The 15,016-nt window shown below is 39.1% G+C and overlaps 1 protein-coding gene across 1 annotated transcript in view; it reads right to left on the bottom strand.

The window, feature by feature from the left end:
• The window catches only part of anapc1 (anaphase promoting complex subunit 1), a 79,493-nt gene extending 69,582 nt beyond the window's left edge, over positions 1-9,911 (bottom strand). The window contains exons 1-13 of the mRNA XM_055018545.1: positions 9,736-9,911; positions 7,348-7,587; positions 5,407-5,571; positions 5,048-5,090; positions 4,830-4,927; positions 4,027-4,109; positions 3,790-3,863; positions 3,546-3,691; positions 3,321-3,472; positions 1,794-1,925; positions 1,432-1,650; positions 598-693; positions 286-376 (exon numbers count right to left, since the gene is read on the bottom strand). Coding sequence (XP_054874520.1) covers positions 286-376; positions 598-693; positions 1,432-1,650; positions 1,794-1,925; positions 3,321-3,472; positions 3,546-3,691; positions 3,790-3,863; positions 4,027-4,109; positions 4,830-4,927; positions 5,048-5,090; positions 5,407-5,571; positions 7,348-7,563 — 1,515 coding nt within the window. The 5' untranslated portion in view covers positions 7,564-7,587; positions 9,736-9,911. The remainder of the gene's footprint in view (positions 1-285; positions 377-597; positions 694-1,431; positions 1,651-1,793; positions 1,926-3,320; positions 3,473-3,545; positions 3,692-3,789; positions 3,864-4,026; positions 4,110-4,829; positions 4,928-5,047; positions 5,091-5,406; positions 5,572-7,347; positions 7,588-9,735) is intronic.
• Positions 9,912-15,016: the final 5,105 nt, after the last annotated feature.

Below are 15,016 nucleotides of genomic sequence, written 5' to 3'. Positions count from 1 at the left end.
GCGAAAGAGTTAGTCGGGAGCCCTGTTAATGCTGATCCGATTGTTTCATGACTTTCAGCATTTCAAATAAACACCTACTTCCACTGAATATCTGTATTGGATTGTAGGGGTGTACACAATTAAGTGACACCAGAGCACACTGAACACTGACATACTGGAAAACATCATCCTTCCACGTGTTTTTTATAATTCCTGCTCTGACCACTACCAAAATATTTTACGTATTTAACGATCACTCACCTTCATCCCCTGTAATTTTTAAAAAACCTTAATGCTGTAATGTACCTGCAGAGGTTCTGCATCTTTGGCGGGAATGGTTGTGACAGAAGGGAAGATGAGCTGAGACGTATCATTGCTCTCAACCAACTTCACACATCTGTGAAAATCAGAAAACAAACATTAACTTGAGAATGCACATCACCAATAAATCAGGTGGAGAAAGTGATGAAGAGGAAGGAAGATAAGTTGGAGAGAAAGAAAATACATATATGAGTGATCAGGATGTCTCCAAGGATTGTTTAGAAACTGTCAAACTGTTCTGTAGGACTGTATATTATGTTTATGATAGTGTCTGTATATATAAGTAGGTTTGTTTACCTGAGCTGTTGGTGAGACTCCACCAGGAAACAGAGGTAGTGGTTCTCACAGAGGTCGGAGGTTAGGAAAACTTTAGAAGCCTGACTGCTCATCTCCCTGCAAGATTCATGTAAAACAGCAGCAGTTACTAAAGTAGAACAGCAAACAGCAATGAAATGTAAAAAGAAAACAACCAAAAAAAGTAACATCTTAAAAATATCAGGTAAATCGGGGGAAAAAATCTATATTTTCAAACAAAAAAAGAGAGGTTAAAGATCACTATAACACCTTGCAGGTTTAAACGTTGCATCAACAAAAATTCAAGCACGTACTATTTCTCTTTTTCATTTGTCGCTGTTTTTTTTTTTTGCCGTTATTTCCTGCACAGTAGTCACATTTTTTTCAATAAACTGACTTTTACCATGGCTGCAAAGAGCTACAAGTGCATCAGTGATTTGGAAATTAACTTAAAGCAGCTTTTATGTAACAAATTGTCAACAGCTTTGAAGTCTGTGACAGGTCAAAATAAATACACAGTTAAATAAAAATCATGGTTTAGTTCACAGGTCAGATCATTCATTTGTCAGATAAGTTAAAACAGTAAAGTAAAAAGAGCAAAAAAAGACAAAATTTTTATTTCACCTCTCTTTGTCCACAAAATCCACATGACATAACATATCATAAGACATTTTTCTCAGCTAAGTGAGCCCAGTTGCCGAATAAAAAAAAAACACAGAATTAGGACAATAAATAAGAGGACAAAAATTTGCAATTAAATTAAACCAGAGCCATCTAAATTCACTCTGAATACTTGTCTGTTCAGACTCTGTGTTTGTTTTCAGGGTTGGGAATCACCTGTGACAGCCGGCGGTCACCGTCTCGCTCCACAGCTGCTCAATGCACAGGTCGGGCATGATGGGCTCCATCTCCGGCACCAGCGTCGTCTCGTTGACGGTGCTGTTAGGGGACAGCAACAAGCCGTGGTGTCCTCTGGATGATGGGCTGTGGAAAGACGTGTTGAAACGAGCCGCCCCTGAAAAGGACGGAGCTGCCATGCCTGGAGAGTGGGCACGACTGGGACGGAAAGACAGAAGATGAGAAAAGAGGGATAGAGCACCACTACTGTCTATAATGACTTAATTTAGTCTTCACCTGTCCTCTGGTGTCACATACTGAATAGTTTCTTTTAAAAAATATCAATGGGAAGTTAAACTCACCTGAGGGCGGCCATGTTGGATATACTTGGCGAATGAACTCGAGAGTGTAATCCTGGTGAGGACGTCATGATCCTGCTCTGATGACTGTGGAGAGCGCTGTAGTGGAGAGGAGAGCTGGGACCAACAGCACAACTAGAGGAAGAAAACCAATGGTGGGGTCAGACATCAAGAGACAATCAGGGATGCTTTAAAGGTCACCTAATGTCATGAAACCAGTGAAAACATTGAAATAATTTAAGCCTTTTTTTTCTCTCTCGTCAGTATTTGATGACGTAAATTTTTAGATTTATGACAGACTAATCCCCCCTTTCTGGTGCATTTTATTGAACTATGATTTATGTTTTGTTCAAAAACTACAGCGTATGCAACAAACAATTATTTTGATGGTCAATTAATGAGGCAATTACGTTCCTAAAGTTGTCATTTTGTCAGAAAATAGTGAAATCATAATTTTTCAGAAACAAAACTTAAGTGCTCAAAACGTGCTTATTTTAAGGTGACACAATATGAGAAGATTCTCTGTTATCCACACTTCTCTAATTCATCATTAAAGGAATTGAAACAGTTGACTGCTGGACTTTGAGGTGCTTTCCATCATTGGTGCGCAAACACAGTGGGAAGTTCTAAATTCTCTTTAAACCCTGTGCTGTGTTTGGTCATTGTGCAAATTAAAGACGTTGCTACAGCATGAACAATAATAATCAACTACTACAGGGGTGTCAAACATGCAGCCCACGGGCCACAACCCGCACGCCAGAGGGTCCAATCCGGCCTGTGGGATGACTTTGTAAAGGTCAAAAATTACAGAGAAGACATCAATGGCAAATTGTAAATTTGTAAAACTATAAATTTCAAATAATTTCTAGATCTTGACAAATTGTTTTGATGATAAATCAAAATACTATATTGTTGAGTTCTAGATATACTGTCATCTGTAACTTGTAATGCACGTGTGTAAATGATAAAATGAAGCATAACATTATTGAAATTCACTTTTTGTAAGAAATTTCAGGTTGTTCATGATGTTTTGCAAAAAGATAGTTCATTAAGTGAGAACATTTTCAGAATGTACTTTCTTGCACTAAAATAAAACGGAAAATTTGCAGTTGTTGTTATTTATAGGTTATTATGCTATGATTTTGCCGGTCTGGCCCACTTGAGATCACATTGATCTTTATGTGGCCTCTGAACTAAAATGAGTTTGACACCTCTGAACTACTATATCCAGTGAAAAGTAAACAAGGTCACAACCAGTCACTCAGAAACATCCACAGGAACCGTGTTCTTCCTGTGTCTGACATGAGGTGTAATGTGACCCATGTGCATGCACAATTACCACACTGGCCTTAAAGCAACAGATTTTTATATCTAGCAGCTGTAACTTGACAGTGTTTTATGTTTTTGCTTTAAAAATGACTAAAATTTCAAATAGTATTCAAGACACATTCTGTCTCCCAAATGATCAGTTCATTAACTACCTCATAAAGCTCTATATGCGCAGCAGCACTTTCACGTCTTCCTCAGTACCTTGTTCCAGTTCCAGGACCAGGAGCCCCACTGCCACCAGGGGAGTCAAGACGGGAGATGTTACGCAAATGAGAGGTAAGGAAGCCAGAAGCCATCAGACCCAACGGCGTGCCTACTGGCTCTGCAGGACACCGCAGGACTGTAGAACGTTCCTGGTGGAGGTCAGAGGTTACACATAAGGGAAGTCACAGGTGTTTGTACATCTGTGTATGTGTGATCACTTACATCATGTGTGACTTTGCGTAGGGCCCAGACAGAGTGTGTCCCCTGCACTGTGTCATATGATATAAGTATAGAGGGCTGGCAGCAGGTGAACACAATCTTCATGGTGAAGTCCGACACGTACTGCACACGGGAGCCGTCAAACAGGCCTGGGCGCACATTCACACAAACTTAGGTAAAAATAATAGTGATTGCTGATTAAAAAAAGAGAGACAAGAGACACAGAGTGAAAGTGTGTGTGTCATACCTGCAGGTTTACACACTACTGGTGCGATCTCATCAAGTGGATGCAGCATGCTGAACACTGTGGGCAAAGGTTCCCTGCAAAGAGAAGGAGCTCAATCCAACACTCACCTGACACAATGCTTTTGTGAATGTGTATCAGTTTTTGCTAGGAGTGTTTACTGTATTCACATTTTTTATCAGGTTTTGAGCTTTCATATTTGTATGAACATCAATCTGAGTGTGCAGTATTTGTTAGTACCCAGGAGGGCTGAGTTGTGCGTCGTTTGCTGTATTTTTCCGTTCCAATAGAAGTCCAAACTTGGTCGCCCAGACATCTGAAACCTGGAAGAAACAAAACAGGACAGAAATGAGGGACGTACTTTACACTTTAAGCTGCTGTATGGCACTTATCCAGGTGGTTTTCTCCTGACTACATCCTTACTTGTGTTGTATCTCGTCTCAGATGTACATCGCTTTGAATAAAAGCATCTAGTAAACTAAATTGTAGAAATTGGGGGAACATGTTTACATCTAAATCAGCATACAGACTAATTTCAGTTCAGTATGGACGCCAACAGAAGCCAGAACGTCGAATACATGCAATTAAATATATACATCTGATATGGATGAAGTTCATTTATTCATTCCTGTTGTCAGTGATCTAAATTTTCCATTATTACTCATTAGCCAGACAATGGTATAGCCCTGGGGGACGTCACTAATCTGCCTAACGCTCAAACACAAGAGACATCCGTCATTTATGTAGCAAAAAATAACCAAGGACTTTTTACTCAAATGATACTAATGATACAAATGATACTCAATGATACTAATGCCGCATCTAAAGAAATGAACATGTCGCACGATAGGACTACATATTTACATTGCTGCCTTTTCAAAATGGATAATAAAGAACCTGAACACATCACTACAGTGTTTGCCAAATTGGTCAAATTAAAGGTTATTGGTTTCAGTCAGTTTTCTGGCAGGCTGATGTGTTGACCAGTCTGTTCCTGTGGACATAAAGGTTTCCCACCAGTGTCTCTTGTCTCTCTCGCTCACCTGAAAGGGTAGCGGTGAGATGAAATCCTTCCCGGTTACTGTGTGAACGTTCACGCAGCTACTTTGAACAATACAGACTGTGTGCTCCAATTCTTCCTCTGCAGAACAACATTAAGCACATGTGAAATTCAACAGCTAAACAAAAAAGAAATTGCTTTAAAAAGAATTGAAATAAAGAACCGCATCTAGACAACATGAAGTCTTCAGTGATACTGTACCGTCTTTCTTGTTGTGAGGCACAGCAAAGTTACACCATAAAGCCTGCAGATAATATAGATAAGTGTCAACTCTCGGAAAACTAAAAATCTGACAATCACCATGAATTTCCATTGTGCCCGCAAAATGCTGCTTTTAATGTATTAATGCATCTATCACAAAAACATCCTTTAGTCATATTCAAACTTGTATTTCTCATTTTCTTCATTTTAAAGGCTTTTGTCTCACTGGAGAAGGTGAATAAAATGTGACTGACACCTTAATGGCCATGTAAATTTCCCAATGACTTTCAACATGTAGTTACAGCAAAGCAAACAAAGTAAAGCTATTTTCCTGGGCAACACAGTATTCAAATACAGACCTGCTGCACTGGGCTGTCGACGGTGAAGGCCTTATATACACTGGAGGCTTGTGTCCTGCTGCCCTGGCTCCAGACAACCACATTTCCTGCTGCATAGAGTTCTTCTTCAAACTCCATATCCTCTTCTTTGACTCCCATGCAGCCCTTTCTAAGCTGCCAGCATTCCTGCCAATCAGAATGCATCCGTTAGATCAACATGGACCAAATCAAAACTACAAACTGTCGGGCGCCCATATAGCTCAACGCGTTAAGCGGGCGACCCATGTACAGTGGCTGGTCCCCGGCGCAGCGGCCCGGGTTCGATTCCCGCTTACGGCCCTTTGCTGCATGTCTTCCCCCAACTCTTCTCCCCTGTTTCCTGTCTCTCTCTCACTGCGCCAAAAAGAATAACTTTAAAAAAAAAACTGTGCTGAGTTGCACATTATGTATTACTACCATGACATGCAGTGTGTTACGAAATTACTTCTCCAAACTTGCCAGTTTTGATCAAATTTTAGCTACATTTAACATCATGTTGTGATGCTGCATATGTTCTTCAGTGGTCTGCAAACAGAATTGCATGTTTATCTAGACCAGGGGTGTCCAACATGCAGCCCGTGGGCCAAAAGCGGTCCTCCAGAGGGTCCAATCCAGCCCTCAAAGTGTAAAAATTACAGAGATGGCATTAACTGCAGATTGTAAATTAGTTAAACTATAAATTTAAAATAATTTCTAGACCATGAAAAGTTGTTTTGATCATAAAGTAAAATACTGTTAACAATTGTTAATTGTTCTTTTGTCATTTTGCGTCTCATTTCTGTAATATTTTGTCTTCTTTTGGTTGTTTATTGTCTTTTTTTGCCTGACATTTGTTGCTTGTCTCATGTTTCTGTAGTTTTGTTTTTTGTTTGCGTTGTTACAACTTTGCTCCAAAAGCCGTAACAAAACCAGGAGACATCAGTATGGTGACTAAAAGGAAGGTTTGTTGCCACGCAACACAACCACACATGTGCAATGGTGACAGCAAACAAACACTCAAAGCCATGCGGCCGGAGCTCTAGCAGGCAGCAGCTCCTGTCAGAGAGCTCTGGACTGTAATGAGGGAGGTTTAAATAGCTGAGCCACTTGGTCCCAGGTGTGGCTCAATCAGCTGATGACCCTGATTCAGCCCTGGGAAGACATAACGGAACACCTGGTGTCCAGGTGGAGGGTCGTCACAGTGTTGTTTCATGTTTCCTTTTGGTCTCGCTTGTGTCGTTTGTTTATTTTTTTTGTCATTTTGTTTTTCACTTTTGTCATTTTGTGTCTCGTTTTTGTCATTTTCTGTCTTATTTTGTAAAAATATTTTGTCTTGTTTTTTCTCTAACTTTTGTGGTTTTGATCATAAAGTAAAATACTACATTGTTCAGTTCCAGATGACTAAATGTATTGTGCCTTTGCAGACACTTGGTGATCTGTAAATTGTAATGTTTAAATGATAAAGTTAGGGATGTGGTTGAAACTGAATTTAATTGTCTTCAGAAATTTCAGGTTGTTCATGATGTTTCATTTAAAAAAAAAGAATTCCTTTAATGTGAACATTTTCAGAATGTATGTATGTAGCATAAGTATGTACATTAATGCAAGAAAGAATATCTTTTATTTCAAATTCTGCATTCACAGAAAGTCTCTCTTTGTTTTTTTCTGTCTCTGTTTAACAGAACAGTCATAAAGTCTGTTAAAGCTTTACAATTAAACCTGCAATAAATTATGAAGAAGCTATGTCACTTTTTTGCACTAAAACAAAGGGGGAAATTTGGAGTTGTGGTTATTCTTGGGTTATTAGGTTCTGATTTAACTGGTCCAGCCCACTTGAGATCAAATTGGGTTGAATGTGGAACCTGAACTAAGATGAGTTTGACACCCCTGATCTAGACTATTAGAGCAGTTATGTAAAATCTAGGTAAAGCCATGCAGTCTCACCCTCTCCCTCTCCTGCAGACTGACTTCCTGCAGGGACCCCACCAGGCCAGCGGCACCGTCTGACGACCAGAGCTCGGAGGCGGGCTGGAGCTCTCTGAGCTGCAGGTTGAAGGCATTTGGATGGTTCCTGCAGTGTTCGCGGCCGAACGGGACAAACGACTGCAATTCCCCTGCGGCGATCATCGTGGCTGTCTCTTCATACACGACTTCCGACATGAGTTCCAGATATCAGCATTATTTCTGGGACAAAGGAATATAGATGAACATTTACAATCAATCAAGAAACCTTTGGTTATTCACTGGTCAGCGATGAGTATAAACTACTCTCTCAGACATGCAAACTGTTGTTCATGTAGACAAAATAACTTTGAGTGCAACTGGACAGCTGCAACAAAACAGATGGGATATTTTACTCTATAAAATAATCTAGAGCCAAGGCTATACATCGGATTATCAGTATTTGGAACCAATACAAACATGCAGCAAAACTGAAAACTGTAACGTCAAAATTTAGAATTACACAAACTCCAACACAAAAATTCACATTTTTTTGTTGAGTTATGTTGTACACACAGGGTTTCCTCTACATTCATTCTGCAGCATTTTGCCACTGCTAAAATCCCAGCACCGCTTCTTTAAATTTCTTTTTTTTTTTTTTTTTAAATCGTCGCAAATACACCACCGCTGCATGTCTCCACCTTCACAGCAGTCTTGCACTGTGTCAGGTACTCACGAGTACTAAAGTAAAGTACAGATAACTGTGACTGTGGTGCTCTCAGTATCCACTCTTTTTGTGTGTGTGTGGTGGTGGGGGGGCTCTCTCCTTGGCTTCCTCTGGTTCATGTTTAGTGTGATACACACCATGTCACCAAACAGCACAGTGAATACTGTAACCCTATAAATAGGCCGACTGACTGATTACAAGTTTGTAGACACCTGTGATGCTAATTAGAGGACACACCTTGATAGAACATGTCCCTATAGTCACATTATTTTCAGTCTTTTCTAGGGGTCCCATCATTTTTGTCCAGGCCTGTTTCATGAGTTTATTTTTTAAAATAATTCTGTTGAACCACGGTTCAAAAGCAATGTCTGATTTTCATTGGTTAATTTTCAGAGAATTTTTATGTATTATTACTTTTGACAGATTCAAATAATTTCTGTGACCATTGTGGGATTTTCTTTCATTAACCGAAGGGTACCAACAATTATGTCCACGCGTGTAGCTCAAAACCACAGTGTGGTGATTGAAGACAGAGAAAGATGGCTGTGTCAGAGGCAAAGAGAAGCACTTAAAAAAATTAAAAAAAAAAAAAAAAATCACAACACCGACCATTGCAAAAATGCTGAATATCGGCTCCAATAATTGGCCAAGTCGATAATCAGCCAGGCCTCTACAACCACGCCTAGGTACAAATATTCAAACCTCTGAAAGAAGCAATTTTACAACAGGAATAACAACAGGACAAGTGAAGTGCAGCAAGTTTTTCACCAAATTTAATACCTGAATTATTAAGCTTACTTTCTTAAGCTGATATAAAATCTTTTTGTAATGTTGTATTGACTCATCATATCAGCAAAGAAAATTACTAGTCTGGAGTAAACAAAGCTACTACCCACAGTCAAAAGTAGGACTAGATGTTAGAGGAGTAAGAGAGTAATATCAGATCCAATATTCAGTTATCTTCGGATAACCAGTATTGTTATTTATCTTAACCAAATTTTAACCACATAGAGAGCAGGACTGAACGTAAAAGAACATTTCAGAGAGTATATGAATAAAAAACTATACATAGCACGACAAAAATAGCTGTGTTCCGAGATGTACAGCTGTTGTCCAACTATGGTACTAGCATATCGAGTTTTTCAAGATAAACATCCATTATGTAGGTTTGATTATGAGCACACTACACATAAATGATGGCTGAATAACATTAGTAGATGGCTGAGTCTTCTTTCTAAATTAAGTTAGCTTGGGTGAAACAGTCCCAATAGAAGCTTTAAGCTACTACAGCTGTAGGTCTATCCATCACAGCACCATAGTGTGCCATACAATTTCCCGAAAAACGACCTTTAATCGTTTTTTCTACTATCTTATGCTGCTGTTCATTCTAGCAGTTGCGACATGCTACAAGCTAGCTGGAAGCTTTCACCTCAGTTATATCGTTAAACAAAACCCGGTGCTCGACAGCCACCAAGATGCTGTCAGTTACAAACATGTTGACAGTTAGCTGGGATTCAGAGGCTAGCTGGAAAGTACTATCCGGCGTTAGCATGCTAGGCTAAACCGCCGTAGAGCGCCGTTGTTTTTACGACTGCCATTAGCACGCTAAGCTAATGTTAGCTTCAGATAGCTTTGAGTTTCCAGGAAGACTTTTGGCCGCTAACCTGCTAATAAGGAATAGTCTGGCTCTTGTCGCGGAGTCCTTGTCTTTCCTTCCTATGAATCTTGCTTGAGTACAACGTCGCCACCCGTTCCAACATAAAAACTGCTTGTTTCTGGAGCCAAAACTGTGAATTTGGCTACGGCAGCTTTTCAAATGAGCGCGGACATGTTTGCTGTCCCGACATCCTCTTCCTTCTGCCGTCAGCCAATCGAAAGATAGGAAGAGAGGCGCTTGGAGCTGATTGGCTGCCTTCATCAGACCCAGGAGCTGCTTCATGAACTTACGAAAGAAAAAAGAAAATAACTCAAAAAAGTCTGAACATTATATATATATATAGTCAGACTTTCATTCCATATTTTCAGAATTGTTTTTTTATATATATATATATATATATATATATATATATATATATATATATATATATATATATATATATATATATGTACAAGCAAAATAAATATAAAATGCTATTGAATGTGCCTTTCCGTATTTTTGTGTTTTTGCATTGTGCATAAATTAATCCGCAGGCTTTAAACGGTGCAGGCTTAGAACAAAGGTTAGGTGTTGTATCTGGTCCAGATCTGGAATGAAGATCAGGTTGTAAACGCTCACAGGCTCTAAGGATCAGACTAATTTCTGGATATGTATGTGGGGATGGGGGACAGTCCATTAAGAAGTCTCACAGCCTGGGGAAAGAATCTCTTCAGCTTCCTGCTAGTTTTGCAGATGATGCTGCTGTATCTCCTCCCTGATTGCAAAAGGGAGAAGATGTGGTGGGAGGGGTGGAGCGGCCCATGATGATGGAGGTGGCTGATGCAGCGCTGCTGGTATAGAATACTGCTCTTATACAGAGCAGCAATCCAAAACAAGCGGACAGAATTAGACGAAAGTGGGTAAAAATACAAAAACCAAAGAACAAAGCAGAATCAAAAGTTATACACAAGAAAAAATGCTTGACTGTTGTTCTACTGCTACAACTTACAAGACATATTATGCTGCTTATATTGTTCGTGCATGAGTTCATTTTTACAATCCACTACTTAGATTCACATGATATTTTATTATCTTCAACAGATACGGTATTGTAGCTTTGTTGAAGAACTGCATGTATGAGTTAATATAAGAATAAGGTTGTTAACAAGCAGATCTGACATATTTTTTCCTGAATTTAGGGTGAATTATTCATCTCAAGCTGTGACGTTTACTTGATTTTCAGGCCTGATAACACCGTTAAATGTGGAGGATATTCATAAATGCAGCAGAGTAAATAACCGTCACCCCAATTAGGAATAAATAAGCTGATATTTGAATGGGGAAGTGGTGAGTAATTACCGGCATCAGTTTAAAGTCACGGCAAGATTTAGACTCGCAACAATTATTTAACTCTTTCATATTCTGTAATACAGTATGGGTCATTTGTGTAGATATTTTTGCCTGAATAATAAGTTATTTGCACAGTTTCAGCTTTGTTTCAAAAAATACAGCATGCTTTGGGTCATTAAAGTAATTCTTAATTACAAAAATTTAATTAGAAAGCATATCCACATGAACTTACTGTGTAGATTCATGTTATTCAACAAAGTTCTCCAAAATATAATCAGGTCACAACAGGAATGTTTGCTACATATTGTACCGTATCCTGTAACTTGTCTGTGTCAAAAAAAAATCCATTTCAATAAATATGATCATGAGAAATCAGAAGTCTGATTGTGGAGGTGATTGATGCTGAAAAACAAGGTGCAATCCGACCGAGTTATCTCTCAGCATCCATGCAGCTCCCATCTCTGTGTCGAGGAGAAAACAGATAAATAAAGTGAGCGAAGGCTTTATTTATTCAATCATAAAAGGAACTGTTGAAGGGGAAAAGACAAACACATAAAACAAAAGTATGTCTTCACTGGTTTAGTTTGAACTGAGAAAACAAATGGTTAATGTTGTATTTTTTCTGATATTACATTCATTATTCCTTCTGTATTCAAGGTTGACATGAGTTTCTTCAGCCTCTACAGCTTGATTTAAGAAGATAGTATTAGGAAAGATTGGGGGAAACAACTGCCTTTAAAACATGCTATTTCTGAGAAGATAGTGTATTATTTTAGAGTTTATTTTTGCTATCGAAGCTTACAGAAACAGCATCATTTTCCTTAACTGATTGCTTGTGAAGTTCATATAACTGAGCTTATAATAAAAATTAAAACAAATCTAATTAATCTATTTGATACTGTGGGATAACTAAAAATATCTCCTCGGATTTCTCGAAAACTAAAGGAAATGTTTTGTTTGACTCTGGGAAAAGCTGCATACGCAATGAAAATCATTTAAAAAAATAGCAATTATTTTGGTTAATCCTGCTGCAGTGCAAGTTTTATAAATATTGCACAGCATCAAACAGAAAATCCTGAAAAATACTTATTTTAAAATTTGTTATTTTGGATAAAGTTGCTCCCTCTCCATGAAAACAGGAACTTTCCAGCACTGTAACTTGGCAGCTAACGCCCATACAGCCATGACAGACACCTCATTACACTCATTTATCTGCAGCATGTTGGCTGTTTGCGCTGAGGTCATCCTGCCATAACAGGTGCTCAGATTTCATTACTGCAGAGCTGCTGAAGCATCTGTGAGCTGCAAATGTCTGCGGTGACGCACTGAAGCCGACTGGGGAGGGAGGGACGATGTCAGAGTCGCACTCTGGTGGCAGAGTTCATACTCTGCCACCAGAGAAATTTAGAGAAATGGCCTAAATTCTCCAAGTGAACAGTGAAGGAAGAATCTGCACAGATTGGTGACTTTAACGGTGCAGTAACTGTGAAAAATGTGCTTTATAAATGAATCAGATGCACCCAAACACTCTAATGCAATTTATCCACCTGCATGAAGCCCAAGAATTTCAAGTTTTGTTGACACTTTATCACAGAGGTGTTGGTTAAACTTCCACTTTCAGGCCATAGGTGTGTGTGTTCTACTGTAGGGTTGAAATCCATTGCTGTTATTTTATGTAATTCTCTGAGCTTAGAAGATTTCTGTGCATAATTCACTTTTTAGGTTCAAAGCTGCTTTTTGAAACAACCCCCTCAAATTCACTCAGGAACAATCCACACGTCTCAGGCAAAAATTAACGACTTTGAGATCTGTGGACAAGAGGCACTTAGGAGAATTTTGAAATACAATAAGTCTCTCCATCTGCATTGAGGTGAGATTTGCAAAACTTGACAAAACTGATGTTTTTACTTCTGCCGAATTAAAAGTGTAACTTTGAGCATGAATAACAGCCGTATATGATCAGTGACAGTGATAGTTTTGAGCTTGTTTCTAAAGACTTGCAACTGTCACATCACCAAATTTGAAATGAAGCACAACCCCTCCATATTCATTGCAATCACAGGAAAATAAGTCAGCCCCTTCTTCAAATGTGTCACATTCTACAGCCTCTTTCATTTTTTTTTTTTTAATCAGATTTGGCTACAGGGACCTCCAGGAAGGAAAGGGTTAAATGCAGTTGAAACATTTCCATTGTACAATTAGAAAAGATGAGGTAAATACAATATTTGCGTTACAGCAATTAGGAATAAAATTAAATATTGAAGACAAATCGGTTACAAATTAAAGAAAAAAAACAACCAAAGTATCTTGGTAAGATGTTGCTGCTAGACCAGCCAAAGTGCGGCTTGACTGATTCTCCAAGTTTGTGGAACTCCAGTGGAGAGTTAAACAGCATTCTTCTAAAACATATTCCCTCCTTTAGCTTTTTTATGAAGGTGGTGGTGAGTGGCAGCAAACATGTTGGTCTAATATCTCCTGTAGGTGTTCAGCCTAATGCTCCTCAACCCCTCATGTTTTATGGGTGGGGGCATTGTCATCCTGGAATAGGCCACTCTCATTGCAGCGATCCTTCTCTCTAAGGACCCAAATATTCCAGCAAAATGTCTCTACAGCAGAGCCACCAGTCGCCCTTACTGTAGGGGGTGAAGAGTTCAGGTTTTTCCTTTAATCTGTCACCCATCCATATATGCATTTATATACATGCATTATGCACAATAAGACTTTAAAATTGTAGTCTAAAGAAAACAGCAGCAGCAGCAAGAACTACATATGGGTGGGTAATGCAAAAAGGTAGCTATCAAATAGTTTTAAAAAAAAGAAGAAAATGTGCAACATGATGCAAAAATCACAGATGCACTGTGCAGCCTGTGTTTTCTGAGCAATGAGCATCCAACATGTAGAGAAAAGCCTTGTGAGAGGAGCTCTTATCAAAGTAGGAAAGAATAACAGTAATATTTCAATGCATATCAACTGTACAAAACTACAATGAAGTTTCTACATGTAATCAGCAGGCTATGACTGCGTATCGTTAAAAATCCAAAAGGAAAAGACTTCTGTTACGTTTTGACATGTCACAGCAGAAAGCCGCTGCTGCAGCTCAGGGCGTTAATGTCGGCTCTGTTCCATTCAGGTGTGTTGGTGACAACAGCAGAGCACCACCTAAATGGAATGCAGCCATTATGATGTCGTTACATGTACCTAACGAGATAAAATGTTTGACTTTGGTTAGTTGCTATTGTGCTTCGGCTCCTTCCAGAGAACTTCAGGTGATTCAACGGAGAAAACTGACTATAGATAGATAGATAGATAGACTATAGATAGATAGATAGATAGATAGATAGACTATAGATAGATAGATAGATAGATAGATAGATAAACGATAGATAGATAGATAGATAGATAGATAGATATGATCTTATATCACATTGTTTCCCAAACAGGCAAAGTAATGTAATCTGATTGGTCCCCATGAGAGCCAGGCCCAAGTGCATCATGGGTAGGGTTTTTTGCTGGTTAATGAGAGCTAATGATGGAAATGTGACTGTGTGTTGCACCAATTAAAGTCTGGAGATGGCATTGCTGTACGTCATGTCTGCCATGAGGCTGAATCCAGGCCAAATGTATTTATGTATTTAGTTAATTTAGGATGCAATGAAGTGCTCTGGTGGCCTAATTGATCTGTACAGGAGGCCCCACACCAAAAACAAGGCCTTTATTAAAGGAACCTCCAGGGACTCGGGCTCTGATGAGTGTGTGTGTGTGTGTGTGTGTGTGTGTGTGTGTGTGTGTGTGTGTGTGTGTGTGTGTGTGTGTGTGTGTGTGTGTGTGTGTGTGTGTGTGTGTGTGTGCGCGCGTCACTGTGCTTGTGTGGTTTGAAATGCAGCCTAATGTTTAAACCATGAACAGAAACAGGAATCATATTGGTCATGCATGGATTTCAAATCAAATCACATCAAAAT

Source organism: Amphiprion ocellaris, chromosome 16, assembly GCF_022539595.1.
Source record: "Amphiprion ocellaris isolate individual 3 ecotype Okinawa chromosome 16, ASM2253959v1, whole genome shotgun sequence".
NCBI lineage: Eukaryota > Metazoa > Chordata > Actinopteri > Pomacentridae > Amphiprion > Amphiprion ocellaris.
Note: the sequence above shows the minus strand (reverse complement) of the source record. Positions and strands in the feature narration are given on the sequence as shown.